The sequence below is a fragment of the Kluyveromyces marxianus genome, chromosome 7 (genome assembly GCF_001417885.1).
Source record: "Kluyveromyces marxianus DMKU3-1042 DNA, complete genome, chromosome 7".
Taxonomy (NCBI): domain Eukaryota; kingdom Fungi; phylum Ascomycota; class Saccharomycetes; order Saccharomycetales; family Saccharomycetaceae; genus Kluyveromyces; species Kluyveromyces marxianus.
Window position 1 is genome coordinate 778,099 of NC_036031.1, and position 27,955 is coordinate 806,053.

A 27,955-nucleotide genomic window follows, 5' to 3' on the forward strand; every position below is an offset into this window, starting at 1 on the left:
TACGCTACAGTTGTATCATCAGAAGTGAATAAATTGAGAATGGGAGTGAGGGTAGTAAATTAGCTATTGGATTATCAGGGCTCCACCTCCAATCCCAGCCCGTATCCGACACCGCTCAATTCTTTGCCCATTATCAAATAATAATTTTACCAGATAAAAACCCATAATTGCAAATGTCCAGCTAACAAACCAACCAACCTCGATCTCATTCACCCTTCCATCTCCACTAAAACGAACGTATAAAATCGCTGGTACTGCAAACCTGTGTGCGTGGAAGAGAGGACACGCCGGTCTCAGTGACCGACCGGCAAGCGAAAACAGCAAAAACCCTACCAGCAAGAAAAACACCACATCACATCTCCCAACACTAACAGCAAAGACATAGCCTCGTACTCTTTCTGGACCCTTATCTGACTTTTTTCGAAAGATCGGGGTACTGTGTGAGTCTAGACTACCGTCAGCCGCATCTCTCTCTCTCTCCCTCTCTCTCTCTCACCCACCGTCTAGACCAGTCTTCCCGCTTATCAGTGCAAAGTCATAAAATAAAGCCTTACATCAGAACCCTGAATCGACATTGGGCCCTTTCGGTATCTCTTCTAATCTCTCATTTATTATAACCATTCAACGGCTTCTACTGCATCTGACACAATCATTCCACAGAAACATCCCTACCCTCATCCGCAACAAACTCGAATGGCATCTTCGCAATCAAAGAAAGGGTCCATTATAATGATGCTCTGACTTTACCTCCTCCAAAACCTGACACGATCTAGAAGACGCACAGCACAAGCACAGCATAAACCGGAAATGCCGTATGTGCCATAAATGCTATAGAGATATCTGTCAAAACTGCAACTGTGACACAAAATCGAAGCCAAATCTCGAATCCGAAAAGGAAAACACACCCAATTAGTACCCCAATAGCGACACCATCCCCCACGATGTCAAGCGGGTTGTGTGCTTGTGTGCGCTTGCTTACACCAAAAAGAAACCCAAACCCAAACCCAAAACCCTGTCATCTATGCCTCTCGAAGGGTCCACCAAACTTAAACATGCGTTTCTGTGGTAATTCTTTATTTACCGTTTTGGTTTCTTTTTTTGCTTCGACAAGGCAAATCGAGGCTATGTTGCAGCAGAGCGAGCAATACAAGCCACAGTGCATACACAGGGTAGTAGACGGCTGGGGTAAAGGGGATTGATTGAGTGGGTGATTGTGTTATTGATTGATTTGTGTGTCGGGATTCTACAGAATGACATATTACTGTTCCTGGAGATTTTGACACATTCAGATATGAGTATATTGTTAGGGTTAGTTGAAGTTGAGGAGGGCCGGCTGAATACTTAATGACCTTGAAATGAATGAATCAAAAAACAGTACTAAGTCATTTCGTATTGGAATGATTGTATCTATTTGATTATTACAGAAGTGAATTAAAGAACTTGAGGGCGGTGCGTATTTATGCGGCCTGTGATATATTCTGACGCAATTCTTGCTGCTGTTTCTGAGTGACGCTACGAGCGGAGGAGATGCTGTACAATGCAGTGGCTTCACCAGTGACGCCTACATTGGATAGGGCTTGCTCTTCGACGACATAGTCTAGGGCGTTCATACTTTCTTCGTCCTTGTTGTAGTGTTGGAAACAGACCCAGAACGCACAACCGGCGAGGAAACATGCGACGGCCAAACCGGAGAAAGTCCAGACATATTTAGGGTCCTTAGAGGTTGGGGACATGGCAATACCAATGGCTGAACCGACAGCGTTTGTCACCAAGAAGATGGACATGATAAAGGCCTTCATGGAAGCTGGGGCCTTGGAGTAGGCATATTCCAAACCGGTGATGGATGCAAAGATTTCTGATAGAGCGATGAGCACGTATGCAGGAACTTGCCATCCGATGTGCACTCTGTTTGGAGTGTTCTTGTACTGTGGACCACAATTTAGAGGGTGGTCGTAACATGGGCCGGCTTTGTAGATGAAATGTTGCAAAACAGCGGCGTAAACCATGGAAGCAGCACCAAAGAGGAAACCCCAGAAGATCTTGGTGACAGGTCTGAATGGAGTAAAACGTCTGATGAAAGGATAAGCCAAGTGTTCCATGATTGGAATGAAGACAATCAATGCGATAGAATCGATGGCTTGCAAGAAATCGTTAGGCAAACCGTGCAATTCCATGGTACCAGCCTGGGTGACAAAGTTGTTTAGCATTTGGCCGTAAACTAACCAGTAGATAGGGTAAAACACAAACACTTTGCAGGCCTTGAAAGCTCTTCTGATTTCGTCAACGAACACATCGTTCCATGGGTATTCCTTCTCTGGATTTAGAGATGGAACAGCTCTGTTCAAGTTGAAACCGTTACACAAAGCGATGAAACAAACTCTGAAACTCTTAGCAATGACATGGTCACCGAGAGGCTTCTTGACGTACTTGTTCTTACCGTACACAAGCACTATAATGGCAATCCAGAAGAAGCAGAATGTGAGCAAGTAAGCAGCCCAGAATCCGTACTTGGATTCTAAGTGGGTAGTGGCCATAACAGACAAAGAACCAATGTTAATCATTAAGTAGAAGAACATGAAGACGTTTTGCATGGTGACATTTGGGTCTTCGATGACCTTGGTACCGTTCTTCAAAACCTTGATTCTTGGCTTGGTCTTTGGAATTTGATCAGCAATCAAGACCGACAAGTTGGACTTGATGAAACCGGTAGCAATACCAATCAAGATCAAGGAAACAATATAACCACCTAGAGAAGAATTTCTGTGGTTGATGCTTGGGATAGAGGTTATGAATAAGATGAAAATACCTGCCACATAAATAAAAGCACCAACGAAGATGGTGTTATACTTACCCCAGTAAGTATCGGATAGGAAACCACCTAGCAATGGGGCCAAGTAACACCAGAACTGGAAGAAATACGAAAGAGCAGTAGCACCTTGAGATTTCAATTCCAAAACACCCTTTGGGGTATCATGAGGACCGTTTTGCATATAGTTTTGGAATGGAGCAGACAAACCATAGTAGGAGAATCTTTCTGCCAATTCGACAATAGCGATTAACCAACAGGTGAATGGGATTCTTTCTGAGACGTGCAACAATGTTTGCATTTCTTCTTCGGTTGGTTCCCTACCATTATCGTCGACTTCTCCATCGATAAAGTCGATCTTTTCAGAGGTCTCATTGTGTTCAGAAACATAAATCTCATGGGTCTTGTCCTCGTCGAACTTCTTGGCATCTTTCAAGTCTTCTCTCGAACTCAATTCGCTGTTAGATGAAGCACTATTGTTGTTAGCCATCTTGCTTGTGATTTCTGTCTCGTCCTTTAACGACAAGGCACCAGAAGCAGACATATTGAAATGAAATATAAGGTAAGGTTAGATCAATATTGTGGAATCTATTGTGGTTTTAGAGTGAAAGACTACTTACTCTGAATACTTTCTAAAACGATATTGACCGAATAACTGACCAAGACTATTTATTCCAAGACTAACCTCATCTTATACAAAAGGAAACAGCGACACAGATTTTGCAACCACCAAAAGCGCTAATACCAATAGGCTGGGAAATATGCATCGTTGACTGGAATCTAAGAGAGAGCGAAGTCAATTATGTGGACCGGACCTCACCTGTCCTTCTCAAGTCACTATCTGATACCATTCATTTAATTACCGTTTATCAGACATTTTTCATTAGATAAAATGTGCGTAATACTACTGCTGCTACTATTGTTGCTACTATTGTTGCTACTACTACTGATACTACTACACATGATTACAATTATCCAGCAAACAACTTCCCGTTTCCTTCGCCGTATCAGTAAAACCAACTAATAAAATCGCTGATACTACACGTATATGTGTGTGTGGGTGGATGGATGGATGGAAACCAAACAAGCCAGCAGCTGACGTTGACCTGCCAAGTGTCGAGACCGACCTGGCAGGAACAGGAACACGCACCCCTTCAACAGAAACCACCACACAACAAAGACCATTTCGTATCTATCAATCATACACAGATATTATACACAGCTAGCTGCAGCAAAACTTGGCTTCACTACATTCACTACAGCTACTGGAATTCTTGCTGGGATTCGCCCCTATCTGAGTTTCTGAAGGGATCTAGATTATTACTACTACTACTACTACTACCCCTCTCATCCACCCGTCGTCCAACATCAAACATGAATAGTCTGTCCAGTCTACCTTAGCACGGTCCAAGACTTCACGCCTTATCAGCTGAAAAGTCAACGAGACAAGCGATAGATACCCTAAAAAAATAAAACCGTTCACCTAAAACCCAAAACACATTTTTGGCCCACTTTAGGTCACTTTAGGTCCACTTTCGGCCGTTGTGTGAATCTTTTTCTCCTAATCTCTCATCTATCACAACCTATTTACGGCCTTGACATCATCTGACACAATAATGCCATAGAAACCCCGTACTTTTCCCGGTGTCAGCTGGAATGGCAACTTTGCAACAACAAAGGGCAGGGTCTGTGCTACACACTTGCGCTATGTTTGCGCTGTGCTTGCGCTCTAATTCCCACAATCTCCAGCTCCAGAATACACCCCCCCCTCCCCTCACCAGAAGCCGCACGAACCGGAAATGCCGTATATGCCATAGCTTCCATTAAAATGCCACAAAGATATCTGTCAACGCTTAATTGTGACACAAAACGAAAGCCAAGGCTCGAAAAGAAATACCTCCCTCCCTCAATTAGTACTGATAGCGTTATGTCATCTCTTGTCTCGTCTTGTCTTGTCTTGATTGATACGGTGGTACGCTTGTGTGCGCTTGAATGCGCTTGCCAGTACTAGTTGGGGTCAGAAAGAAACACCGCATTCTAGGCTAGGCCTCGAAGGGTCTGTCTCTCGGAGTTTAGCGCGAGTTTCTGTGGTAATTCTTTTGTTTACATTTTTGATTGCTTTTTTGTGAAAGATTAATGGACACAAAGACTGGAAAACAGCCAAGGCTCTTTCTGCCAGTGATCCATTGGAGTAATTGAAGCCGAAGCCGAGAGCTGTATGGTTCAAGCTGGTTCCCGCTGGTTCCAGCCACAGTACTGGCTCTGGTTATGGGCTGGCACATTCATCCAGGATTATCGTTTCACTCAAGGCTGGGTGTTCAGGCGAACGGTTGTGCCTTGATGACAAGAATAAGGTTGAATCACTATATCGTTTATATTGAATTATTGCTATTTGACATTTGATATGGTATGATATGATATGATACTAGAAGTGGGAGTGAGCGCTTCTAGTGTGTGGTACTTACTATAGTTATTACAGAGTTCGAAGTGAAGAAAGGGCTCCCCTTATGCGGAATGTGACAACTTCTGGCGTAGTTGTTGAGTTGCGCTACGGGCCGAAGAAACGCTGTACAATGCAGATGCTTCACCAGTGACACCTACATTTGTTAGGGCTTGTTCTTCGACTTCGTAATCTAGAGCGTTCATACGTTCTTCTTCCTTATTGTAGTGTTGGAAGCAGCACCAGAATGCACAACCGGCAACGAAACATGCGATGGCCAAACCGGAGAAAGTCCAGACATATTTAGGATCTTCGGAGGTTGGGGACATGGCAATACCAATGGCTGAACCGACAGCGTTTGTCACCAAGAAGATGGACATGATGAAGGCCTTCATGGAAGCTGGAGCCTTGGAGTAGGCATATTCTAAACCGGTGATGGATGCAAAGATTTCTGATAGAGCGATGAGCACGTATGCAGGAACTTGCCATCCGATATGCACTCTGTTTGGAGTGTTCTTGAACTCTGGGCTACATTTTAGAGGGTGGTCGTAACATGGGCCGGCTTTGTAGATGAAATGTTGCAAAACAGCGGCGTAAACCATGGAAGCAGCACCGAAGGTGAAACCCCAGAAGATCTTGGTGACAGGTCTGAATGGAGTGAAACGTCTGACGAATGGGTAGAAGAAATGTTCAATGATTGGAATGAAGACAATCAATGCAATAGAATCAATAGCTTGCAAGAAATCGTTAGGCAAACCGTGCAATTCCATGGTACCAGCCTGGGTGACAAAGTTGTTTAGCATTTGGCCGTAAACTAACCAGTAGATAGGGTAAAACACAAACACTTTACAGGCCTTGAAAGCTCTTCTGATTTCGTCAACAAACACATCGTTCCATGGGTATTCCTTCTCTGGATTTAGGGATGGAACAGCTCTGTTCAAGTTGAAACCGTTACGCAAAGCAATGAAACAAACTCTGAAACTCTTAGCAATGACATGATCCCCAATAGGCTTCTTGACGTACTTGTTCTTACCGTACACAAGCACTATAATGGCGATCCAGAAGAAACAGAATGTTAGCAAGTAAGCAGCCCAGAAACCGTACTGGGATTCCAAGTGGGTAGTGGCCATAACAGACAAAGAACCAATGTTAATCATTAAGTAGAAGAACATGAAGACATTTTGCATGGTAACATTTGGATCTTCAATGACCTTAGTACCGTTCTTTAAAACCTTGATTCTTGGCTTGGTCTTTGGAATTTGGTCAGCAATCAAGACCGACAAGTTAGACTTGATGAAACCAGTAGCAATACCAATCAAAATCAAAGAAACAATATAACCACCTAGAGAAGAAGTTCTGTGGTTGATACCTGGGATAGAAGTCATGAACAAGATGAAAATACCCACAACATAAATAACAGCACCAACGAAGATGGTGTTATACTTACCCCAGTAAGTATCGGATAGGAAACCACCTAGCAATGGAGTTAGGTAACACCAGAACTGGAAGAAATACGAAAGAGCAGTAGCACCTTGAGATTTCAATTCCAAGACACCCTTTGGAGTGTCGTGAGGACCGTTTTGCATATAGTTTTGGAATGGAGCAGACAAACCGTAGTAGGAGAATCTTTCTGCCAATTCGACAATAGCGATTAACCAACAGGTGAATGGAATTCTTTCGGAGACGTGCATCAAAGTTTGCATTTCTTCTTCAGTTGGTTCTCTTCCGTTGTCATCAATGTCACCACTGATGAAATCGATCTTGTCGGAGGCTTCATTGTGGTCTGAAACGTATATTTCTAGATCTTTGTTGTCAACCTTTTCGTCGACCCTCTTGTTGTCGATCAAGTCTTCTTTTGAGCTTGATTCGCTGGTAGTAGAACCAATGTTGTTGTGGCTACTGCTGTGGTTAACAGTCTTGGACGTAGCCTCTGTCTCGTCCTTGGAGTACGCACCAGAAGCAGACATTATTATAATGTTTGAGTCGCTAACGTCGATCTCTTTTACTAGTGTTGTATTACTAAACTAACCGTGTAGTATGAAAGCAAGAGATACGCTAATCGGTTCGATGTACAGAGAAAACTCTACCAAGCCAATATATATAGACTTTAAGCTACACACAACCTAAACGCACCATATGACCCCATAACATAGCACAAGAAGGCACAACGAGGTACTCTTGCAAACATTCGCTATTCACACGAATATATATACGGAAAAATGAGAAGTGAAAAATTGTGATGTCAAAGGCACAACAAGTGAACAAATCAGTCAAACCTCACTCCCTCACTCCCAGTCTCACTCCCAGTCTCAGTCTCACCCACAGCCACACACAATTCACACACGGCCTGCATTTTTTCACGTTATCAGAAAAGTGGATATACACTGCACAAGATTTGCCCGCAATTCTCCAGCCAATAACTCCATCCTATCGCTATCAATGGTAGGGCCATCCCTCGTAATGATGCATGCGAAGCTTCTGCAACGCTTCTCTACAAATGCTGGGCAAATTCTTTTCCAAGGATCAAAAAGACAGGCCGACAGACGACAATACATCACATCACAGCACCGCTCTTCAACAGAAAAGTCCACAGAAGAGGACGAATTGCGATACCCAAGCCATCCCACATTTCCTCTCAAAATTGACACAATCAGTTTCTATAAAGTAACGACGAACATAAAGAAACAAGAAACGGTACGGCTACATGACATAATGTGATTTTTCTTTTTCCTTCTACCTCCAAACCAAAGCTACAGGGACGCTTTTCAAACCCTGTTTTCGCTGTGCTCCGAACGACACAAGGTCAAGCAGGTCCCTGAGATATCAGCACCACTACACACCACCTCATCACTTGTAAGGGCCATGGAATTAGCTATGTCTTGCCCAATATTTTTCTGCCTTTGTCTCCATAAACCAACTTCTTCTCTCTCTGGTCTCTGGTCTCTGGTCTTTGTCCAATGGCACGGCACCCCAGGGCCCTGGGTCCCTGGCCCCTGGCCTCTCCTAGCGGAAACTCTGTGAGACAGTGGCACTTTTTTTTTGACACAATTACGCCGTGCAAGCGCAACCTCTTGGCGCCCAGGCATCGTTTTTTTTCATCCGTGTTATTCCCGTCCCAATGCCATGGCATCTTCACCATCATTATCCTCTTAATTCTCTTGCTTGTTTCTTGTCCTTCTTTTTGGTGCCATTTCATGGGCTATAAACTGCGCTTAACTGCGCTAAACCAACTGCCTTGCTCTTGTCATCTCGCTTTGCTTTGCTCTAAAAGCTCTGTTACGTCCCATCGCTGCCGCAAATCAGAAGCCGGAATTGCCGTCAATGCCTATGGCGACCGGAATTATGACACAAAAGTATATAATAGAATGTGTCAAAAGAAACGTCCCTATAAATCGCGTAGAAAGCGAGGTTTTTTTGTGTCATGTAATTACCTCTTTTGGAAAAAGAAATGACAGACAAAGGGCTCGAACTCCTGTACGGGTTTTTCTGTGGATCTTTTGTTTACATTTTTTGTTTCTTTTGGTTTCCTTCTCTTCTCGGGAGAAACCCACCCCATAACTCGACCAACACCGCTATCGTTATGGGCCGAGTGTATTATTGGAGCTGGTACCCCAGCATCTTGCAGTAAAATGGGTGATGGAATATAGATGCGACGCAAGATCCACAGAGATTCTGGATAACGATAGGAGACATAGGACAAAGGGACCGTGCGGTGCGTTGGCACCATGCGACGAGAACGTAAATTTCTCAAAGGACAGAGTGAGTGACTCTCTTACTAGGTGGTAGTGGTGGAGACACGCACGCACACGCACACACCAGGTGACTATTGTATAAAGTCCGCGCCCCTAAGCGGAGAATGGTGTCTTATTTTTTTTTCAACTTCCAGCATGATTGACTACATATGCCAGGAAATGGATGATGATTTACCGTGAGACGTAGCAGGGCATCATCAACAAGCGTAGATAGATATGATATGATATGATAGATATGGTATTATCTTCTGTTAAATTAGTTACTTACGTAAAGTTAAAGGTTAGTTATATTACTAAGACATCTTATCGCTGTGAGATTGGACGTAGTTTGATATCATCGCATCGATTCCGTCCTCGCCCATGACTTCTGCAAACTCTTCGTCAGTCAAGTTGGACTTGGGTCCCTCGTAGAACTTTCTTTGCCAGCTGAAGTAGTATATTAGCGATATCACCCAGAAACCAGGCCCAATAACGACTGTGTAGTTCATTGTGTCCGGAGTAATGTCGTGCATTTGGCCCGGGAACATGACCATGATCACAGTGAAGAGTTGGAACGCAACGGAAATCCAGCCGTTGATTGGAGACCAGAAATCACCAAGGTAGAATGGGCCTGGCTTGAAGTCGTTCTTACCGTAGGTTAGTCTTAGCGCAATTGGGAAAACAAGAGCCATGTACATACCGGCAATGGAAAGTGAGAATAGTGCGCTGGCCGCGGTGTCACCAGCCAAGGACAAGGCCCCAAGAGCAATAGAGAACAAAGTGGAACCCCAAACAGCACGCATTGGAACGAAAGTCCTTTCGTCAACCTTCTTGAAGAATCTCGAGAATGGAATACCATCGTCTCTGGAAAAGGCCCAAAATTGTCTCGAGTTTGCCAACACGGTCGAGGCACCCATCAAGAACTGGCAAATAATCAAAAGCGACAAGAACGTCAACGTCCATCTCTTACCCAAGGCATCCATAAACACCTGTGTGATCCCTTGTCCGTATGCAGAGTTAACTATGGCGTTGATGTCCGGGTTCATGCATGCCAAAAGCACAATGCATAGGATCCAGCCCAGAATCCAGCACGAGGAAATGGAGGCCACGATCCCAATGGGGACCGCTCTTCTGGCATCCTTGGCCTCTTCTGCCATGTGTAAGCACGAGTCATAAGCACCAATGGTCCAGATAGCTGGCGTCAACCCGTTAATGGCCCAGGACCAGCCTGTGTTCCAATCGCTGAGGTTTTCCACTTTGCCAAAGATGAACGACGCATCGTTGAAGTTGACCTTCTTGGACCTGGACACACCGATGGGCAGCACAATGAGGAACAAAATGATCAAGAACATGTTGGCAAAGATCGAAATCGTCTGCAACTTGGCCGTCACCTTAGAGCTGAGAGACGTCAGCAGCGTAATGGCAACCATCGATGCGCAGAAAACACCGTAAGTGATCCCAGATGTCACATTAAAGTCCGGATCAGTCACCACCACTGCAGACAAAATCTGCTCCGCTAAACCATACACAATCGAACACACAGACGCACAGAGCGATAGCGTGTCCAAAAACCCAACACTGTAACTGATACTCTTTCTCCACTTGGCTGGCCCCCACTGGAAGCACGCAACGTACACAGCCCCAGCAGTTGGAATCGAACTGGCCAATTCTCCAAGAGAAATACCAACAGTAAGAATTAATCCACCTGCAACAAACCAACCCCAGTTCAACCCAACAGGCCCAGCAATCAGCCCACCGTCCATCGTCGACGCAATAGAGGGAAGCAACCCCATAATCGAAAACGCAACACCGAAAATCTGAACCGTGCTGTACTCTCTCTTCAACTCTTCTTTATAACCGATCTCAGCTAAAACATGCTGATCTGATGTCGCATTCAACGCATCAATGTTTCTAATGGGCACACCGTGCGAACTAGAAACAACTCTAAGCTCAGACACCGACCCTACTCCAATATCATCGCCAGATGTTTGTGGCACAATCTGCTCCACAACACCGCTTTTCTTGCTCATCGAATCTTGTTCACCAGACATATTGTTCTGGGGTAAAGCTTACTTACTTGCTTGCTTGACTGCTCTTTCTAACCTACTAAACCTGGATTGGCAAACATCATCTCATCTCATCACTACGATCCCCCTCCTTATATATACTTTTATCCTCGCACATCACATTCCTTTCATCTCGCATCTCTATCTGACTCTTTTTATGTAAGCACTTCCTTTACCCAATACAAGTAACCATCACCAATCACCTGTCCTACACTATCTTATCCGCAATCACGCCCACATTCACTAACTAACCAACATTCCCGCGCTAATCCTTTATTCCATTCCCAGCGCAATGGCTCGTCCCGCCAGGTCTCCTCCTCCTCCTCTTCTTCTTCTTCTTCCCTCTCGCTTACAACCTCGCTTAAACCACCGCTTATCGTTATCTAAGCTAATGAAAAGGCCAAGCAACCTCTATGCAGCCTTTTGGCTGGCAACTGAAACCAAAAAACAAAAACAGAACACAAATAAACTTCGTGCCCGTTACCTAGCCCTTGAATTGCCGTACAATTTACACTTCTACACTTCTACACTTCTACACACCATGATGATTCATTCTTCCTCTTCGAAACCTCTTATCGAAAACTTTTCATTATCGTATCTAAGCGATTTGTTGAGAACTTTTGGGGCCTTATCAAAGCAGTAGGAAAAAAAGAGTCTAGATGGAAAGGTAGAAGAAAAGACCGGTTATCGAAGGTGTTTGGCCGGTTTGGTTTGCCGGTTTGCGCTGTGTAGTGGTGGTAGTGGTAGTGCCTAGTACCTGTTTAGAACCTGTCCTGGGATTGGGTTGCCAGGGTTGCCAGGGTTCATTGATTTGGTGTTTAGTGCTTAAAAGTGATATTTGGGATGGAAAAGTGGAAGGCACGATGGACAGGGACGAGAAGGAATAGGTTTGGTTAGATCTGGTTTGAAATTGCATTAGAGTAAGTACAGAAAGTTGTATAGTATAGTCGTGTATAGAAAAGAAGAGTAGGCAGGGTAGTGTAGATATATGTCTGGGCCAAGCCCTGGCTGGGGCTTCGGGCCTGGGACCCAGGGAAGAAGAACTGTAAAATCTGGGGGAGGAAAGGGTAATGAATGGAATGGAAATTGGACGACACACATGGTATAGTAAAGTCCGGGTGTTTGGTCAGCGAAGTTTTTGAAAGATCAGCGAGGTTTTCCAGTTTGTGTGTATATTTCACACGATGACACATTGTGGGACCCAGACGAAACCTGGGATGATCCAGTTTTCTTTGTTTTCGGAGGAGTCTTCTTGGGAGGCTTGGGTTTGGGTAGTTGGTTGCATTGGGTTTGTTGGTTGGCTAGCTGGTTGGCTGTTTGGTTGGTGGTTTGGGATTTTTTTATGTATCTTGTAAAACTGTCGTTACACAATTGATTCGAAATAGCGATGCAAAAGGCCATCTATTTATACTTTCGCGGGAGGTTGTCTGGCGCCTGGCCCATGGCACCTGGGACCTAATGTAATTGGTACTATTATGTCCAAATCAGGTATAGTGTCTGGTGAGTTTTGAGGGTCCTTTTTCTTTTATAGCTCTTGTCAATGTACTTACTTAATTAGGGAATTACAGAGAGCTTGGATCAACATCAATTAGTGACGAAACGGGAGTAGTAATGGATGCTGCTAAGGTTACCGGTGTGGGAACTGCCCAATGCCAAGTTGTGGTTCCTGAAGTACCTCAACACACTCACAGTAGTGGTAGTCTCCAGGCCTTCATTGTTTCTGTTAACAAAGCCGGCATCGCCCGAATGATGAATGATGAATGGGAAAGAAAGAAAGAAAGAAAGGAAGAAAGAAAGAACAAACATTATTTGCACAGAACATTCATTTCAACTAGCTAAACTAAGCTAAAATCTATAGAAATTGGTTCTGCTTACATTTATGAATTATACTAGGTAGTTCCACATCTATTAATAACACTTCAAAAAACACAACGAACAGCGGTATAAAGTCCAGACCTTAGGCTTAGAGCTCACACAATAACGCATTGTGGCACTTGAACGAAGCCTGGGATAATCCAGTTTTCCTTGTTTTCGGAAGAGTCTTCTTGGGAAACTTGGGTTTGGGTAGTTGGTTGCATTGGGATTTGGTTAGTCGGGGTATTAATTAATTAGTCTTGGTCTTGGTCTTGGTCTTAGTCTTGGTTAGCTACTGGGATATACTCTACACAAGAGGACATATTAACTGCATTGTAAAAATCTCTACAGACAACCAGGATTAGAGAAATATCCACTCTCTTATATACATGAGCTCTGTTCCCCCTCAATATGATCTGCATTGTCTAGCTGGTCTTAATATAGCTTAAAAAAAATTATGTCGCACGTCTTCCCTCTGCTGCTACTCTCTATACTTGATGCAGGTGTGTAATTGATTTGCTCCATGTAATTTCCTAATTTGGTATTTACATAGCTCCGGAAACTACATGGCAGCCGACAATTTACCTGTGCCTTTTCTCCCCCTCTACTGCGCAGGTACAAGCACATTGTCAATCAACCTCACAGTAACGCTGCTATCAACTCTATCAGTGACATAAACAGCACAGCTGATTACCAGGTTCGCTTTGCAACCGGAAAGTGTTTCAACTTCGTCTAAAGTTTCCGCATCTGCAACAGAAATATAATCCAATTTGAAGTCCTTTGTCTTGTAGAACGGCTCCCACACTTCCTGAATAGCATTGATCACCACATCTCTAGTAATGATATCGCCCGAATTGGGGCTCTGTTTACCCTTTTGGATAACTTCCCTCCCAGTTTCCAACCCTTTGTAGATATTACTGGCAATTGCTACAGATTCAGCACTGAGATACTTGTTTCTGCTACTTAGAGCCAACCCAGTATCTGATCTTTTGATTGGCATCATCACTAACTCAATATCAAAGAACAATTCCTTCACCATAGTCTGCAAAACCACAAACTGCTGGTAGTCTTTCTGACCGAAATACGCCTTTGTTGGCTGAACAATGTTGAACAATTTCCCAACCACAGTCGCTACCCCACGGAAGAAATTCGGCCTTGTCTTCCCTTCAAGCTTCTCACTCAACCCCAAAACACTAATAAATGGCCCCGTCTGCTTAGAAACATCTAAAGGAATGCCACGAGGGTAAATATCTTGAGCTTGTGGAACAAAAACCGCATCAACTCCAAGACTCTCTAATAATTGCTTATCCTTCTCTAAAGTCCTCGGATACTTATCCAAATCCTCACTTGGAGCAAACTGAGATGGATTAACAAATATGGAAACCACAGTGAACTTGTTATCTCTAACCGAACGCTCAACTAACGATGCATGGCCTGCATGAAGACAGCCCATCGTAGGAACAAATCCAACACTCTCGTTCCTGACATCATTTTGTTTCCTCCATGCTCTCACTTCTTCAACCGTATTTAGCGTTTTCATAGCTCAATTAGTCAGTAATCTACACAATCTCAAACACGCTGCCCTTAAACGTGCTCAAAACCCCAACTGACACTACCCTTTCGTTCGAATCATTCATTCATTCATCTATTCACTATTCAGTTCTTTTCATCGTTTAAGCGATGAGTCCTTTCGGGCTTTTTTTTTTTTTTTCTTTTTTTTCAGGAAATCATTTTGAGTCATGTGACTGTTGATAGCACGTGACCAATATTATTATATTTCACACAAAACCGAAAAACCAAAATACAAAACATTATATATATATGTAAGAATTGCAGCAAAGTGTAAACATGCAACAAAAGAGGTTTGATCTAGTGTGATAACAAGTGTTTGAGGTGCTTTAAGTGAGTCAGGACGGTAGAGAAATACTTGTAAAGTATCCCAGCAGTGGTTTTTGTGTTTTTTTCCTGCCTGTTTTTCCTTTTGCTATGGAGGAAATAAGAACTTCTGGAGCGATGGGGACTGAAGATGTGTTGAATAGCGTTAATCCTTATCGCTATACTTCCCAGATCCCCAATGGCAAGGGTAATAATAATATAAATGCCAAGATAAATGGGAATAACACTTTAACTAATATGATTAACAGGAGTATAGCGAAAAATATGAACCAAAATGGAGGTAATAATGGGATGCGTAATTCTATGAGGCTGAGCTTGAGAAACTCGCTTCCACGTAGCTCTATTGGGCCACAACTTTCACAGCCAACTCCACAGCTAAACTCAACTCAAAATAGTACGTATCATAACACGTCGAGGGATCCAAGACCGTTGAGGGATAAGAATTTCCAGAACTTGTTACAACATGAAATATTCAGCTATCTTTCTGATCAGAAGTTTGACGTGGAAACCAACCATCCGATCTCGTTGAAATCCTTGAGACAGCCAACGCAAAAGGATTTCATCTATATGTTCAAATGGCTATATCTTAGGCTAGATCCTGGATATGTTTTCACGAAATCTTTGGAACATGAGGTGTACTCTATCTTAAGAACGATCCATTATCCATATTTGGCAACAATCAATAAGTCTCAGATATCTGCAGTTGGTGGATCCAACTGGCCAAAGTTTATTGGGATGCTACATTGGTTAGTTGTCATCAATAAGAAGTTGGATGAATGTTTGGAGCATTTGGACATGTCTATCAATAACCAGGTGACACAAGATATAACTGTGTTAAATCAGCCCTTGAAAACCGTGGAACAACAGGAGAAGAAGCAAGAGAAGTATGAGCTTATGGTTGAAAGGCTCTTCATTGATTATATCACCGAGTCGTACAAGAGTTTTCTAAGGCTTGAAGATGACTATGAGCCATATTTACACGATCTGGAGCTTACTTTCCAGAGGTTTGTTCATATCATTGAAACCGACATTGCCCAGCTGACCTCTACTAATGAACAACTGTCTGTAGAGTGTGAAACAATAGTTGCGAAAAACTACGATCTGAAGACTATTAAAGAGAAAAATGTGGCTTTAGAACACGAGTACAAGAGGCTAAGTCATAGCGTCCAGAATACGGAAAGCAAGAGTAAGGAATGGCCCGAGAAGTTAAAAGAGCTAGAAGCCGAAATTGAGAAAAAGAAGAAAGATATCAGGCATGTGAGTACTCAAATAGATGATCTGAATGCTATCTTGAAGAAAAAAAATGTGAGCGGAGAAGAAATTGAAAACAAGAATCGTGAGAGTGATACCATTTCGAAGAATTTAGACACCGTGTCTTCTAGACTAGACCAATTCACTGGATTAGTAAGGCAACAACGGCTCGAAACAGAATCTGTTTATAAAAACTTACAGGATACCCTAAAGCAGTACAAATCGGCCACGGAAGGTTTAATAATAGCAAGAAAGAATGTCGGCGATAAAATTCCGGAATCCTCTATCCAATTAACACTACCATCTGATCTAATGAGCGAAGAGAAAATTGGTCTGACTGTAGAGGAACTTATAGGTGAGGGGAAGTCCTTCACTGAGTCTGCCAAAAAGAATCTACACAAGATAGCAGCGGATATACAGGAAAGAATTACAAGTATACAAAGTGAAAACTCCAAGTTACAAGAGAGTCTGGAGGACCTAAGAAACGAAATAACAGTAAAGAATGAAGAACTTGAGCTTTTGGAGCAAGAATTATCGTCTGTGAAAACGGAACACGAAGAATTTAGACAGGAGTCACAAAGTCAATTACTTTCGCAGAATATAACGATTGAAAAACTTGAAAGGAAAATACAAAATGCTCGCGTTGAATCACAGCAAAAGATATCTAAGATTGAAAGAGATGCCGAACAAACAAAGCTGGAGCTCGAAGAGCTGAAAATACAACAGAGTAGACAACGTCTTGAACTCCACAATAAAATTATTGATCTTATTGAATACGTCTCCAATTTCAAAATAAAAACCCAATCGTCTTTAGAAAGTCTGCAAAATGCAACTACTAGAGAACTCGAACGTCTCAAAAACGAACCATGACTTCTATGTATATGTTACCATTTACGACATTTATATATCGATAAGTAATTTTCTCCTGGTCCTTCTATTAGTGCGGAAACTTAAACAAAAAAAAAATTACTATTATATGATATTAAATGCTTATGTTTTATAAAACGAGTGTATTTCCTGTGAATTGAGTAATGCAGTATATGTGTATTTCCTTTATTAGTCGTATGCCCAACCTAGTTGCTAATGGTATGGAAAGTGTAATAGTCTTGATTATGGCTTATCCATCTCTCTTATTATACTTTTTTTTTCTAAGTGTTTTTTTGGTATTTGGTATTTTTATTCTATTGTTCTGTAGGTTTATTTACCTCCCAAAGAGAGAAAGTCCTTTTATTTATTCGCACTCTTGTAATACATCTTACGAATCAATGGATGGTGATCCCTCAAGTCCTTATTTTTATTAGAGCTGTATTCAAGGTATGCCATATCCTCACCACCAGCCAAACCAGCCAAAGAACCTTCACTTCTGACGGCTCTAGACTTATTCCTTGCCTTCTTGTTTTTACCTCCATTCTTCCATATGTAATTATCGTTGTCATCACCAACTTCGATACCAGCTGCTTCTTCATTTTTGAGAAGAACTTCTTGTAGTAGTTCTCTACGTTCTCTAGCAGATGAATAAGCCAAGTTTGGTAAGTTTTCCATACCGTGAAGATGAGTAATAACTTTGAAAGCATAACCTTGATCGACTAAGAAAGCTTGTCTCTTGGTAGAGTAATACATTTCTTGGGTATCTTTCGAGACCAACGAATAGAAGAAAGCGTTGAAACCTTCGTCGTTACGCCTCTTAGCTCTTAAAATTCTACCTAGTCTTTGGGCTTCTTGACGTCTAGAACCGTAATGCGAGGATATTTGAATTAAACATGTAGCCTCAGGCAAATCAATCGAGGTGTCACCAACCTTCGATAAGAAAATTGTATTGATTTGGTCATTATATTGGAAATTCTGAAGAATGTTCATACGTTCTTGTTGAGGAGTGGATCCATAAATGAAAGGTTTACCGAGCTTCAAGGCATATTCTTGGAGCGCATAAACGTTATCCGAAAACACGATAATCTTGTCACCTCTTCTTTCGTGGTATTGAATCAAGAACTGGGCAGCTTGGAACTTAGTTGGGTTCATGATGTATAACAACATTCTCTTTCTAGCGTTTTCTCTCAAATACTCCTGGTAGAACTCTGCTGTCATCGGACACCAAACTTCAGCACACTGGACATTGGCAATGTGACCTTTCTGTGAGAGTTCCATCCAGTTGGCTTCGTATAACTTTGGACCAATCAAGAAATTCAAATCACTAATCTTGTCATCTTCACGAACCAAAGTAGCCGTTAGACCCAATTTTGCATGTGCTGCGATAGTAGAAACGACTCTTCTGAACATGGCAGCTGGAACCACATGCACTTCATCTAAGATGATGAACCCCCATTCTCTACCGGTTAAGAAGTCCATAACTTTTTGCGAGTCATAAGACCTATTTCTTGTGTTAGCCACCATTGAATAGGTTGAGACCACGAGACCAGACTCTGTTTGGAACATTTCCTTGTTATCCGACGTAAAGACTGCAACATTTTCCGGTTGCAAAGTACACCACTGAAGGAACTGTTGTCTCCATTGCATAACAGACACAGACGAAGTACAGAGCACAATGACAGATTTCTTAATGGTACAGGCAGCCGTGATACCGACCAAGGTTTTCCCTGCACCACAGGGCAACACGATGATACCACTTCTGGCACGACCATTACCAAACATCTTACTCAATGACTTTTCCTGGTATGGTCTGATCTGTGTAGATGGTTTCAAATCGATATCCAAATCTGGATTTCTGTGATCGTTTCTGAAATCGTACTCTTCCAACACTGGGTAATCGAGTTCTTGACATCTTTTCTTCACGATTTCGACGGAGGCGTTATCAATTTCAAATGCATGCACGGCATCGATATCGTCATCTTCTTCCTCTAATTCTTTATTAGAACCCACAACCGCAGAAAACACGGCCTTCACGTCGTTCGGGTTCACACCTTGGGTTTCAATGGCGCTATCCGTTAGTTTCTTTTTTGCTGCTGCTGCGTCGATTGCTGCATCAGTATCGATTCTCAAATTCCCAATGATCGGATCGTTCAACAACATCTGCAAGATGTCTGCCTGCGACGTTTCAACGAAATATCTATTGTGCTTGATAACTAATTTGACCTTACCGTACGACACAGTAGCACTCTTGATGAAGTTCACAATTGAGGGTGCCACTGGGACCTTGGATAATCTATCTAAAACCGAGATGATATCCTCTGTCTCCAAACCAACAGAAACTGCGGCATAAAGCGAATATGCCGTAATTCTGTATTCGTGGATATGCGAAGGTCTTGACACCGGTTCTGCGATCGTAACAAGGAAATCCTGTGCTTGTTCAGCTAGCGGCGAAAATGATTCCAAGATCACCCGTCCGTCATTAGGAGAGATCCAAAGTGGGCGAGACGCATGGTCCGGTTTCAATTTCAAATAACTAAAGTCATTAGACTTGAACATCCCAGAAACCACATCCGGCTCAAAATCCGGAGGAATATCATCCAGATGTGCATGTAAAAAGTCATCCTTCTGTGCTAGCTTATGGTTCATCCCACTACCAGCAGCAGCTGCAGCAGCAGCTGCTGCTGCCTTTGAAGAACCTCCCGATAACGCACTTTTTTTACTCTTTCTAGACAATAACGGGTTCACCTTAGGAGCCGAGTCTCCAGATTTCATGAGCTCCTCCCTGAGCTCCTCCTCCTCCTCTTCATCTAGCACATTATCGTCTATTTCAGGCGCAATATCCCCGTATTCCTCATCATCTGTCACCAAGGAGTCGTCAGAAAACACAGCGTCCTGCACTAATTTGTCCTTTCTACCCCTACTTCTAGTGTGATATGGACGTTCGTCTACCTCATCTTCCATTCTGACTTGTTGCACACCGATCTATAGCCTCTGATCCCCAGGTATACCGCTGCTTTTGCTGTTAAATGGTTGTATCAATGAGTAGTTCTAATTGGTTTGTAATATGTAATTTAGCTTTAACTAATTAAGTAAAGTGCTGATGCCGGTGTTACCCGGATACAATAGAAATAAACACAAGCCGGGTAACTAATATATTCTATCACATGACCTGGAAAAAGGTCCCAGCCAAAACACCCAGCCTAAAACCTTCCTCTTACACAAACAGAGTCCCCGACCTATGTGGTTTACTATACCCCTCCCAATCGTCGCAATGACACCTTCTTTATTCTTGCACTTTTGTACTTTTGTACCTATTGCCTACGTTTTACCTGCCACACAACCCACACACCGCATCATATGTCCCAGGTTTTTTTTTTCTTTCCCTACCGAAAAGAGTCCAAACTTGGCTCATTGCCGTAAATGGTGTGTACTGTTGCCAGCGACACAATATATTGCTAGTACAAGGGCCAGTTCAGATATACATCAGTGTCCTGGATGGGTGGGGTCCATTACGAATTGGTTTGGGAATAATTTGGGGGCTGTTTCCCGGCCCTTTGCCAGCTCTTTGGGGGGCTTCAGGTGAGTAGTTGTTCGAACACAACCCATACACCACATATGTAATCCCAATTTTGAAGAAGAAAACAGCGAAAAAAAGAAACTCGGTGAAAAAAAAAAAAAAGAAGTTGGAAATTCGAGACTTTTGGAAGCATTTTGACATAAAAGAGAAGATGCGATGAGGTAGGTGTTGGATGGTGATAAGAGAGGTATAGAGAGGTGCATCGCGAGTACCTAGCACTGTAGAGCGGCGTGTGGATTGGCAATGAGTGTAAAAAAAGCAAGTTCGAAGGCTTCAGTGCCCAAATTGAGCAAGAAGGACGAAAAGAAGGTGAAGAGCAGAGAAGAGTCTAGCTCAGACTCAGACTCTAGCTCGGGGTCTGGTTCTAGTTCTAGTTCTAGTTCTGAATCTGAATCTAGCTCCAGCTCAGAATCCGATTCCGATTCTGATTCTAGCTCTAGTTCTGGCTCTAGCTCGAGCTCAGACTCAGACTCAGACTCAGACTCTAGCTCTAGCTCTAGCTCTGGCTCTAGTTCAGACTCGGACTCGGACTCTAGTTCCAGCTCCAGCTCCAGCTCCAGCGAATCAGAATCGGATTCTGATTCTGAGGAAACCACTGAAAAGAAGGAAGTGAAGAAGGAAGAGAAGAAGGAAGAGAAGAAGGACGAAGAGTCTAGCTCAGATTCTGACTCTAGCTCCAGTTCCAGCTCAGACTCGGATTCTGACTCTAGCTCCAGTTCCAGCTCAGACTCGGATTCTGACTCTAGCTCTAGCTCTAGCTCCAGCTCCAGCTCCAGCTCAGACTCTGATTCCGACTCAGACTCAGACTCAGACTCCGACTCAGATTCTAGCTCCAGCTCTAGCTCCAGTTCTGATTCCGACTCAGACTCCGAATCTAGCTCTAGCTCCAGCTCAGACTCAGATTCCGATTCCGACTCAGACTCTAGTTCCAGTTCCAGCTCCAGTTCTGATTCCGACTCAGACTCAGACTCAGACTCAGACTCCAGCTCAGACTCAGACTCAGACTCAGACTCAGACTCAGATTCTAGCTCCAGCTCCAGCTCCAGCTCGGACTCCAGCTCAGACTCTGACTCCGACTCCGATTCTGAGGCCGCAGAAAACTCCAAAAAGAGAACACACGACCAACAAGAGTCCCCAATAACTTCCGCCTCCTCCTCCAACGAATCCTCCTCCTCCAAGGAATCCTCCCCAGAAGAACCACCAAGAAAGAAGAAGCCCATCCCAGCCGGCAAAGACGAAATCAAACCAGGCCAAAGAAAACACTTCTCCAGAATCGAAAGGGAAAAAATCCAATTCGAAGACGAAACCCTAACCGACAACACCTACAAGGGCGCCGCAGGTACCTGGGGTGAAATGGCAAACGAAAAGTTGAGCCGAGTCAGAGGTAAGGACTTTGTCAAAAACAAAAACAAAATGAAGAGAGGCTCTTACAGAGGCGGTTCCATCACAATGGCCACCGGTTCCTACAAATTTACCGATTGAGCGCCCCCACCTACCGCCTCACTCCCCTATGTACTGTTAATATACTTCCACCCCACCATTTAATTAAAGTAGTTCCCCACCGAAATACAAAACCAATCCTTATAGAAGTAGAAGCACCAGTAGCAGTACCAGCTCCTTCCATTCCATGCACCGAACACAACAGCCCATTGTTACGACCCGTCTTCCACGCATGGAGGCCACCCCATTCCAACGCATAGAACACGCGAAACCACCAAAAGAAAAATTTTAGTAAACATTCTCTATGGACGAAAAGGGTAAAAAGATAAACATTGAGCAAAAAGAGGTCTTCTACTAGCAACGCGAACCATTACGAGACACTGACTGGAATGTGTGTTGGTTCCTAGGCATCCATTTCCATCCATAATATTTTTGCGGTTTGCGGTGGTTTCTCAGGGAAACCTTGTCCATTCCGGAATGGGATCCGGGAAAGGAAGTGAGTGATCCATCCGGCCCTGTTAGCAACCCAACCACCAACTGTGAGATAAAAACGATGGAAGCTGATTACGTATCGAGTTCGGTGCTTCCACACCCCTCCGAAGTTGGTTTTAGTTAGGTTCTTTCTACACATATTTTTCGATATAAAAGGAGGCCATGGAAACAGAGAGGGAGGATTTGTCACTCTCTTCTTTGCATTGTGTCTCGATGATTCATCCATTCATTCAATTCTCTTAGTATATATATATAGATATATATATTATAATAGCAGTAAGAGTAGTACAAGATGGGTCTGTTGGATGACGTTAAGGATTTTGCTAGCAAGCACAAGAGCGAGAAGGATGGCGACGTAATCGACCAAGCCGAGAAGTACATTGGTGAGGAAAGACTTGGCCAAATCAAGAAGAAGGTTGGTGAAGAGAACTTCGACAAGTACGAGCACCAAGCCAAGGACTTCTTGGACGGTAAGAAGGAGGACGACAAGAAGGAGGAGGAGAAGAAGGAATAGGCGAGGAAGAAGCTTGCCTGGCCTGGTAAGTAGTGCTACTACATACTTGAATATAATATAATATAATATAATATAAATGAATAAATGCTACGCTTTCTAGGGTATATTTTCTTTTACAACTTGCTGAGCTTGGCATGGGCCTGGGAACTCCTACCGATGGATTCAGCCTTGAACTTTGTGTAGAGCGGACCGAAGTCGTCCTTGTTGGTGTGCAATTGGTCCCGGTTTGCGTTGGAGACTCCGTTGCGAATATGACTGAGCAATAGGGGAGCAATGGTGTCTGGATTCTCGATGTTCATCAAGTGGTCAACGTCGGGAATGGTGATCCTCTGGTAGTTGCGGATGCGTTCCTGGAAGAGCTGGTAGTTCTCTGGTGGACACCATCGCGATTTCGCACCGACAAGGCAAACTACGGGAGTCTTGATCCATTGCAAGTTGTTCATTAGCCATACTGTGTAGGGATAGAGACACAGGTAGGATATGAGGTGCTGATCCTTTGCCGTTTTCGTCTTGACACGGACACTAGCAGGGATCCCATCGGTCTGCTTTACCTCCTCCAAATAGTACTCTGCTTCGCAAAACCGCTCGAGAATGCGCTCATCAGCATTCGTCCAGAAACTGCGCTTGCGCATGAACTCTATATAGCCTTCCTTGTCGTCAAACGTGTCCTCCACCTTACGGCTAATTGCCTTGAAGTAGTTCAGACTCATCGTGGACCCAATGGACTCGGGGCCCAGACGTATATCTGACTCGATGGGCCTACCTTTCCCGGACTTGTGGACCATCTTCACCACAGGCTCCATCCCAATGATCAACTGGAACATATTGGGCGAAAGCACGCCACAAGCTAGTGCCTGATGGCCCCCCATCGAGTGGCCAACCAGCACGTTGTAGCTGTTATAAGCTTGCTGCTGCTGCTGCTGCTGCTGCCCTTCACCGAACAACTCCAACTCGCAAATCTTCACCACATCTCTGGCCCCATCGACCCAATGGAAAGTGGTCCCCAATTTGCCCCTATTAACCACTCCAGAGTCCCCATGGTTCACCTGGTCCACCGTAATTAACTTCCCAAGCCGAAACGGCCACCTGCCTCGCCTCGTTTCCGCTTCCAAATACTCTACGTACCATTCCCATATACTTCTTGTCATGCCTGTCCCATGAAGAAACACAATATTCACCACCGGCAAGCCCATCGCTTCACTGGCACCATATGGCTCACCCAACGGACCACCACGCGGCACATACACATCGTAAACCACCTCTAAGACATCTGTTCCGGCCAAAGTGCTCCGGTAGTCGCTTCGAGGACACGCTGCCCTTATAGTTTTAGTCACTCTCTCCATATTAGCCTATATATATGACTAGCACAATACCTTAAACCGACCCTCACCCCGAGACGAAGAGTACTGGGCCCATTACCAACATCTACTAGGTTGAATGCTCAGTTTATACAAATCTATACCCCATATATATACGTTTGTGCATCTGTCTTCTCCAACAAGGCAAAGTCCGTTGGAGACGACAGGCCATAGGCGATGATGACTTGATGACTTGGTGACTTGTAGGACAATAGAAGAAGAACAGCAGCTGTGACTAAGTACATAGGGTAGGATAACGTATGAACGAGGCCGAGGCCCTGGGGGTGGGAGTGCCCCAGCGAGTAGAAGTAATAGTATAGTATAGTATAGTATAGTAATAAAGTATAGTAATAAAGTAGAGTAATAAGGTATAGTGTAGTAAAGTAAAGTAAAGTTAGAGTAAAGTTAGAGGTAAAATAAAGTTCTAGTCATCACTTTGGGATTCCACGTCAGTTTCGACATCGGTTTGCACCTCCGAATGCAACGTCAGTTTAGCTGGTTTGGAGAGTTTTGGGGAGCCCAGAAGCACTTCGCTTTGGTCTTGGGCATGGCCCTGGGCATTGGCCTGAGCCTGAGTCTTGGCTTGAGCCTGAGCCTTTGGCTGTTCAGAGGTAGAGATAATAGACCCAGGCCCAAGTTTAGCCTCTGACTTTCCTGGATTAGGAATGGCTATGGGTCTCTCGATGGTGCCTACCGAGGCAGATGCGGACATCGGCACAGACATAGACGGTGGAGGAGGCGTGGGTGCAGGGAGCGTGAGCTCAAAGCTTCCGGAGGGCCTTCTCTTGTGGGGCGAGGAAAGAGACATTAGTGTTTCGATGGCCTCTACTTCGGATGGCTGAGAGTTTGGGCCGTCGTCAGTGGAGGACGACGTGCGTGTAATTTTCGGATGGGTCGAGGAGAGCGAACGTTGTTTCTTCTTGGGGCTCTGTAGGGCCTTCAAGAACGCTGCTTGTGCTGAGTTTTCCTCGATCAGTTCGATTCCGGGCTCCAAGAGTGAGTTTGCCGAGCCATGGCCTGAGCCTGAGCCTGAACCAGAACCTGAACCAGCACCAGTCTTGGTGTCCGGCTTTCTCTCGAAGGACACTGATTCCGGCTCAGTGTCTGAATCCTGGGCAAACACATTGCTGTAAGAGCTGGGCTTCACGGTGTACGTGGTAGTAGTAGTGGCGTTACTCTCATCCGTGGAGTCTTTTTTCTGGTGGTGCATCATCTTCACATACGCATAGTTAAGACGAGACTTAAGGTTGTTCGAAATTTCGCGGATAGGCTTCTGGTTGGCAGTGAACGGCTTGTGCACCGGCGACTGTAAGTCCAGCGATGGCGACAGAAACAGCTCCTGGTTCTTCGACTTGGGGGTCTCTGGTGGCATAAGGCTCACCGTTTTACCTGGTGACTGAGGGTTCAACTTGGGAAACCCAGCACCAGAGGAATTACCATGGCTGTGGCCGTGACCGTGACCGTGACCGTGACCGTGGCCCTGGATATGCCCATACACATGCCCATGGCGCTGCCCATGCTCATGCCCTGGCTGCTGGTGGTGGTGCCTGGGCGAAGGTAGAAAGCTCGGCCGCGAAATCCCAGAATCATCGTCTCTGGCCCCATCCCGGCCCCCAGATGGAGACGGAGTCTCCGGCGATCGCTCCCCAACAAGCGAATTCGCCCTGTGTCTCTTAGGTGTACCTTCCATCCCCAATATACCGCTCCTAGCTCGCTCTATTCAACAAGAACCTATAGTACCTTAAATAACCTGATACACTGAAAACTCGCTCTATCTAGCCAGAAAAACCGCTGAATCCCGGTTTTTTCTTCTCACAAGCAAATCAGTAAATCTCTGCAACCCGTCAAGTTGCTCCTTTGGCTCTTAAACGGTCCTGTTCGCCCTCTATCGCCCTTTTCATCCATCATTTCCTCTATTACTTCTGAAGTTCATACTGTTTACCTCTTTAAAGTCTGGTTTTCCCGTTAAAGAAAGCATCAACATGTGTTACCCGGGGCTGGCGTAGAGACAGAAGCAGCAAGAGGCAGCAAGAGGCAGCGACGGAAAGGTGAACACACCGACATAGCGGCGTGTATGTGTATCTGTTTGGGTTGTGGTATCATTGTCTAATATTTATTAACTATTAAGGTTGGTTTTTTGGTGGGATTTGACCTCCTCCTAGGTCAGAAAAGCCTATCCGAAGTTTATCAGTCTTGTTCTTCTCTTGGAGAGGGTGTTTGATCTGCCGAGGTCGCGGAGGTTTGGGGAGCGGTGGAGCTCTGCGAGGTCGTGGTTGTGGCATATGGTGTGCTTGTGGTTGTATACGTAGTAGTCTGTAGTTATTGGGTGGTCGCAGATGTAGCATTTGAGGCATGAAGGGTGGTAGCGTTCGTTCTTGTCGTTTTCGAGACACTCGCCCTCGATGAAGCCGTCGCAGACTTTGCAGATGGAGTTGTTTGACTCGTGGAAATGGAGCTGGCAGTAGGGCTGGTCGTCGAGGATGTAGCAGGGGACTTTTTTGGAGAAGGGTTTTTCGCATACGATGCACTTGAAGCATCCGCGATGCCATTGGCCGGAGAGTTCGTTTTCGTGTTTTGAGTAGATGCCCTTGTGGAGGACCTCTTTGTTGCAGTGTCTGCAAGGGCCCTGGCCTGGGGGGAATTTGAGCTTGGCTGGGGGAGGCACGGAGCTGTGTTCCTGTTGTGGTTCCTGCTGTAGTTCCTGCTCCTGGTGCTGCTGTTCCTCCTCCATTTCTGGCGCGAGTGGACCCAAGTCCTTTCTGAACTTGTAGAAAGTTGGGGTCGAGTTGCTTTGTATCGACATGTGCGAGTTTCCCACCGCCGCGGGAGAGTCTGGTATGATTATTCTCTGTGGCTCGTACCGCGACATGTACGCGCTAGATTTCTTGTTGACGGTCTGAGGCATGAACGAGGTGGTGGGGATATCGAGCTGTTCCTCTTCTCTGGCGAGCGTCACGGTATCCAGCTCTGCAATGAGCTTTTCCATCGCGGTGAGCTTGCCCTCGTGCTCCGGCAGGTGTGGGACGTGCGTGATGGTGGCATGGGGCAGAGGCGAGGCGGCGCGGGGCAGGGCCGGGGACTGGGACTGGGACTCGACCAACGTCTGGTCAGTCACGTGACCATTAACCGATGCCACTTCTGGCTCAGGCTCGCCCTTCAAGCCCAGTTGCAGCCCAGGTTCCGGTTCCAGCGGCAGCTCAGAGTCCGAAAAGGTATCTTGCTCTTGCTCTTGCTCTTGCTCTTGCTCTTGCTCCTCCTGCTCCTGCGTTACGAAGATGCCCGGTACCGATTGAGGCGCAGATTCGAGCACCTTGTTCAGAGCCTCGTTCGGCTCGAAACTTATGCTGTCGCTTGGCTTGAAGCTTACGCTGTCGTTTTTGTTTGCTGTCGCTGGTGCTGGCGTAGGTACGGGCCCGCTTTGCAGGCTTTGCAGATCGGTCTTGGGCGCCAGATCTGGCACGTAGTTGTCGTCGTCCTCTTCCTCTTCCTTCTCCTCCGGCTCCCCACGCTTCTCGTTCGTGAGCTGCTGGAAAGACTGCTCGACAGGATCAATTGCAGGAAACGAGCCCGCCCCACCGGGCCCAGCCCCCAATTGCGGCGTATTGTATGTCGACGACGAGTTGCTGTTCAAATTGGGCGAGCTCATCGACATAGGCACAGGAG

The 27,955-nt window shown here is 44.8% G+C and overlaps 11 protein-coding genes across 11 annotated transcripts; 3 read left to right on the forward strand and 8 right to left on the reverse strand.

Annotated features, from left to right (window-relative positions):
* Positions 1 to 1,457: 1,457 nt before the first annotated feature.
* On the reverse strand, positions 1,458 to 3,350 carry PTR2 (peptide transporter PTR2; the record flags this gene model as incomplete). Its single annotated transcript, XM_022821642.1, has 1 exon — positions 1,458 to 3,350. The coding sequence occupies one exon, from the start codon at positions 3,348 to 3,350 to the stop codon at positions 1,458 to 1,460; it is 1,893 nt and encodes a 630-aa protein (XP_022677983.1).
* A 1,961-nt stretch (positions 3,351 to 5,311) lies between these two features.
* Positions 5,312 to 7,213, reverse strand: PTR2 (peptide transporter PTR2; the record flags this gene model as incomplete). The annotated part of the gene is made up of 1 exon (XM_022821643.1): positions 5,312 to 7,213. One exon carries the CDS (start codon positions 7,211 to 7,213, stop codon positions 5,312 to 5,314), a length of 1,902 nt encoding a protein of 633 aa, XP_022677984.1.
* A 2,078-nt stretch (positions 7,214 to 9,291) lies between these two features.
* On the reverse strand, positions 9,292 to 11,028 carry UGA4 (GABA-specific permease; the record flags this gene model as incomplete). The annotated part of the gene is made up of 1 exon (XM_022821644.1): positions 9,292 to 11,028. The coding sequence occupies one exon, from the start codon at positions 11,026 to 11,028 to the stop codon at positions 9,292 to 9,294; it is 1,737 nt and encodes a 578-aa protein (XP_022677985.1).
* Positions 11,029 to 13,501: 2,473 nt separating this feature from the next.
* PAN6 (pantoate--beta-alanine ligase PAN6) lies at positions 13,502 to 14,437 on the reverse strand (the record flags this gene model as incomplete). The annotated part of the gene is made up of 1 exon (XM_022821645.1): positions 13,502 to 14,437. One exon carries the CDS (start codon positions 14,435 to 14,437, stop codon positions 13,502 to 13,504), a length of 936 nt encoding a protein of 311 aa, XP_022677986.1.
* A 446-nt stretch (positions 14,438 to 14,883) lies between these two features.
* Positions 14,884 to 16,914, forward strand: NDC80 (kinetochore-associated Ndc80 complex subunit NDC80; the record flags this gene model as incomplete). The annotated part of the gene is made up of 1 exon (XM_022821646.1): positions 14,884 to 16,914. One exon carries the CDS (start codon positions 14,884 to 14,886, stop codon positions 16,912 to 16,914), a length of 2,031 nt encoding a protein of 676 aa, XP_022677987.1.
* Positions 16,915 to 17,271: 357 nt separating this feature from the next.
* On the reverse strand, positions 17,272 to 19,872 carry SSL2 (TFIIH/NER complex ATPase/helicase subunit SSL2; the record flags this gene model as incomplete). The annotated part of the gene is made up of 1 exon (XM_022821647.1): positions 17,272 to 19,872. The coding sequence occupies one exon, from the start codon at positions 19,870 to 19,872 to the stop codon at positions 17,272 to 17,274; it is 2,601 nt and encodes an 866-aa protein (XP_022677988.1).
* An 859-nt stretch (positions 19,873 to 20,731) lies between these two features.
* Positions 20,732 to 21,970, forward strand: SRP40 (Srp40p; the record flags this gene model as incomplete). Its single annotated transcript, XM_022821648.1, has 1 exon — positions 20,732 to 21,970. The coding sequence occupies one exon, from the start codon at positions 20,732 to 20,734 to the stop codon at positions 21,968 to 21,970; it is 1,239 nt and encodes a 412-aa protein (XP_022677989.1).
* A 742-nt stretch (positions 21,971 to 22,712) lies between these two features.
* Positions 22,713 to 22,934, forward strand: KLMA_70391 (uncharacterized protein; the record flags this gene model as incomplete). Its single annotated transcript, XM_022821649.1, has 1 exon — positions 22,713 to 22,934. One exon carries the CDS (start codon positions 22,713 to 22,715, stop codon positions 22,932 to 22,934), a length of 222 nt encoding a protein of 73 aa, XP_022677990.1.
* A 113-nt stretch (positions 22,935 to 23,047) lies between these two features.
* On the reverse strand, positions 23,048 to 24,277 carry LPX1 (triglyceride lipase; the record flags this gene model as incomplete). Its single annotated transcript, XM_022821650.1, has 1 exon — positions 23,048 to 24,277. The coding sequence occupies one exon, from the start codon at positions 24,275 to 24,277 to the stop codon at positions 23,048 to 23,050; it is 1,230 nt and encodes a 409-aa protein (XP_022677991.1).
* A 439-nt stretch (positions 24,278 to 24,716) lies between these two features.
* On the reverse strand, positions 24,717 to 25,982 carry KLMA_70393 (uncharacterized protein; the record flags this gene model as incomplete). The annotated part of the gene is made up of 1 exon (XM_022821652.1): positions 24,717 to 25,982. The coding sequence occupies one exon, from the start codon at positions 25,980 to 25,982 to the stop codon at positions 24,717 to 24,719; it is 1,266 nt and encodes a 421-aa protein (XP_022677992.1).
* Positions 25,983 to 26,465: 483 nt separating this feature from the next.
* On the reverse strand, positions 26,466 to 27,944 carry PXL1 (Pxl1p; the record flags this gene model as incomplete). The annotated part of the gene is made up of 1 exon (XM_022821653.1): positions 26,466 to 27,944. The coding sequence occupies one exon, from the start codon at positions 27,942 to 27,944 to the stop codon at positions 26,466 to 26,468; it is 1,479 nt and encodes a 492-aa protein (XP_022677993.1).
* Positions 27,945 to 27,955: the final 11 nt, after the last annotated feature.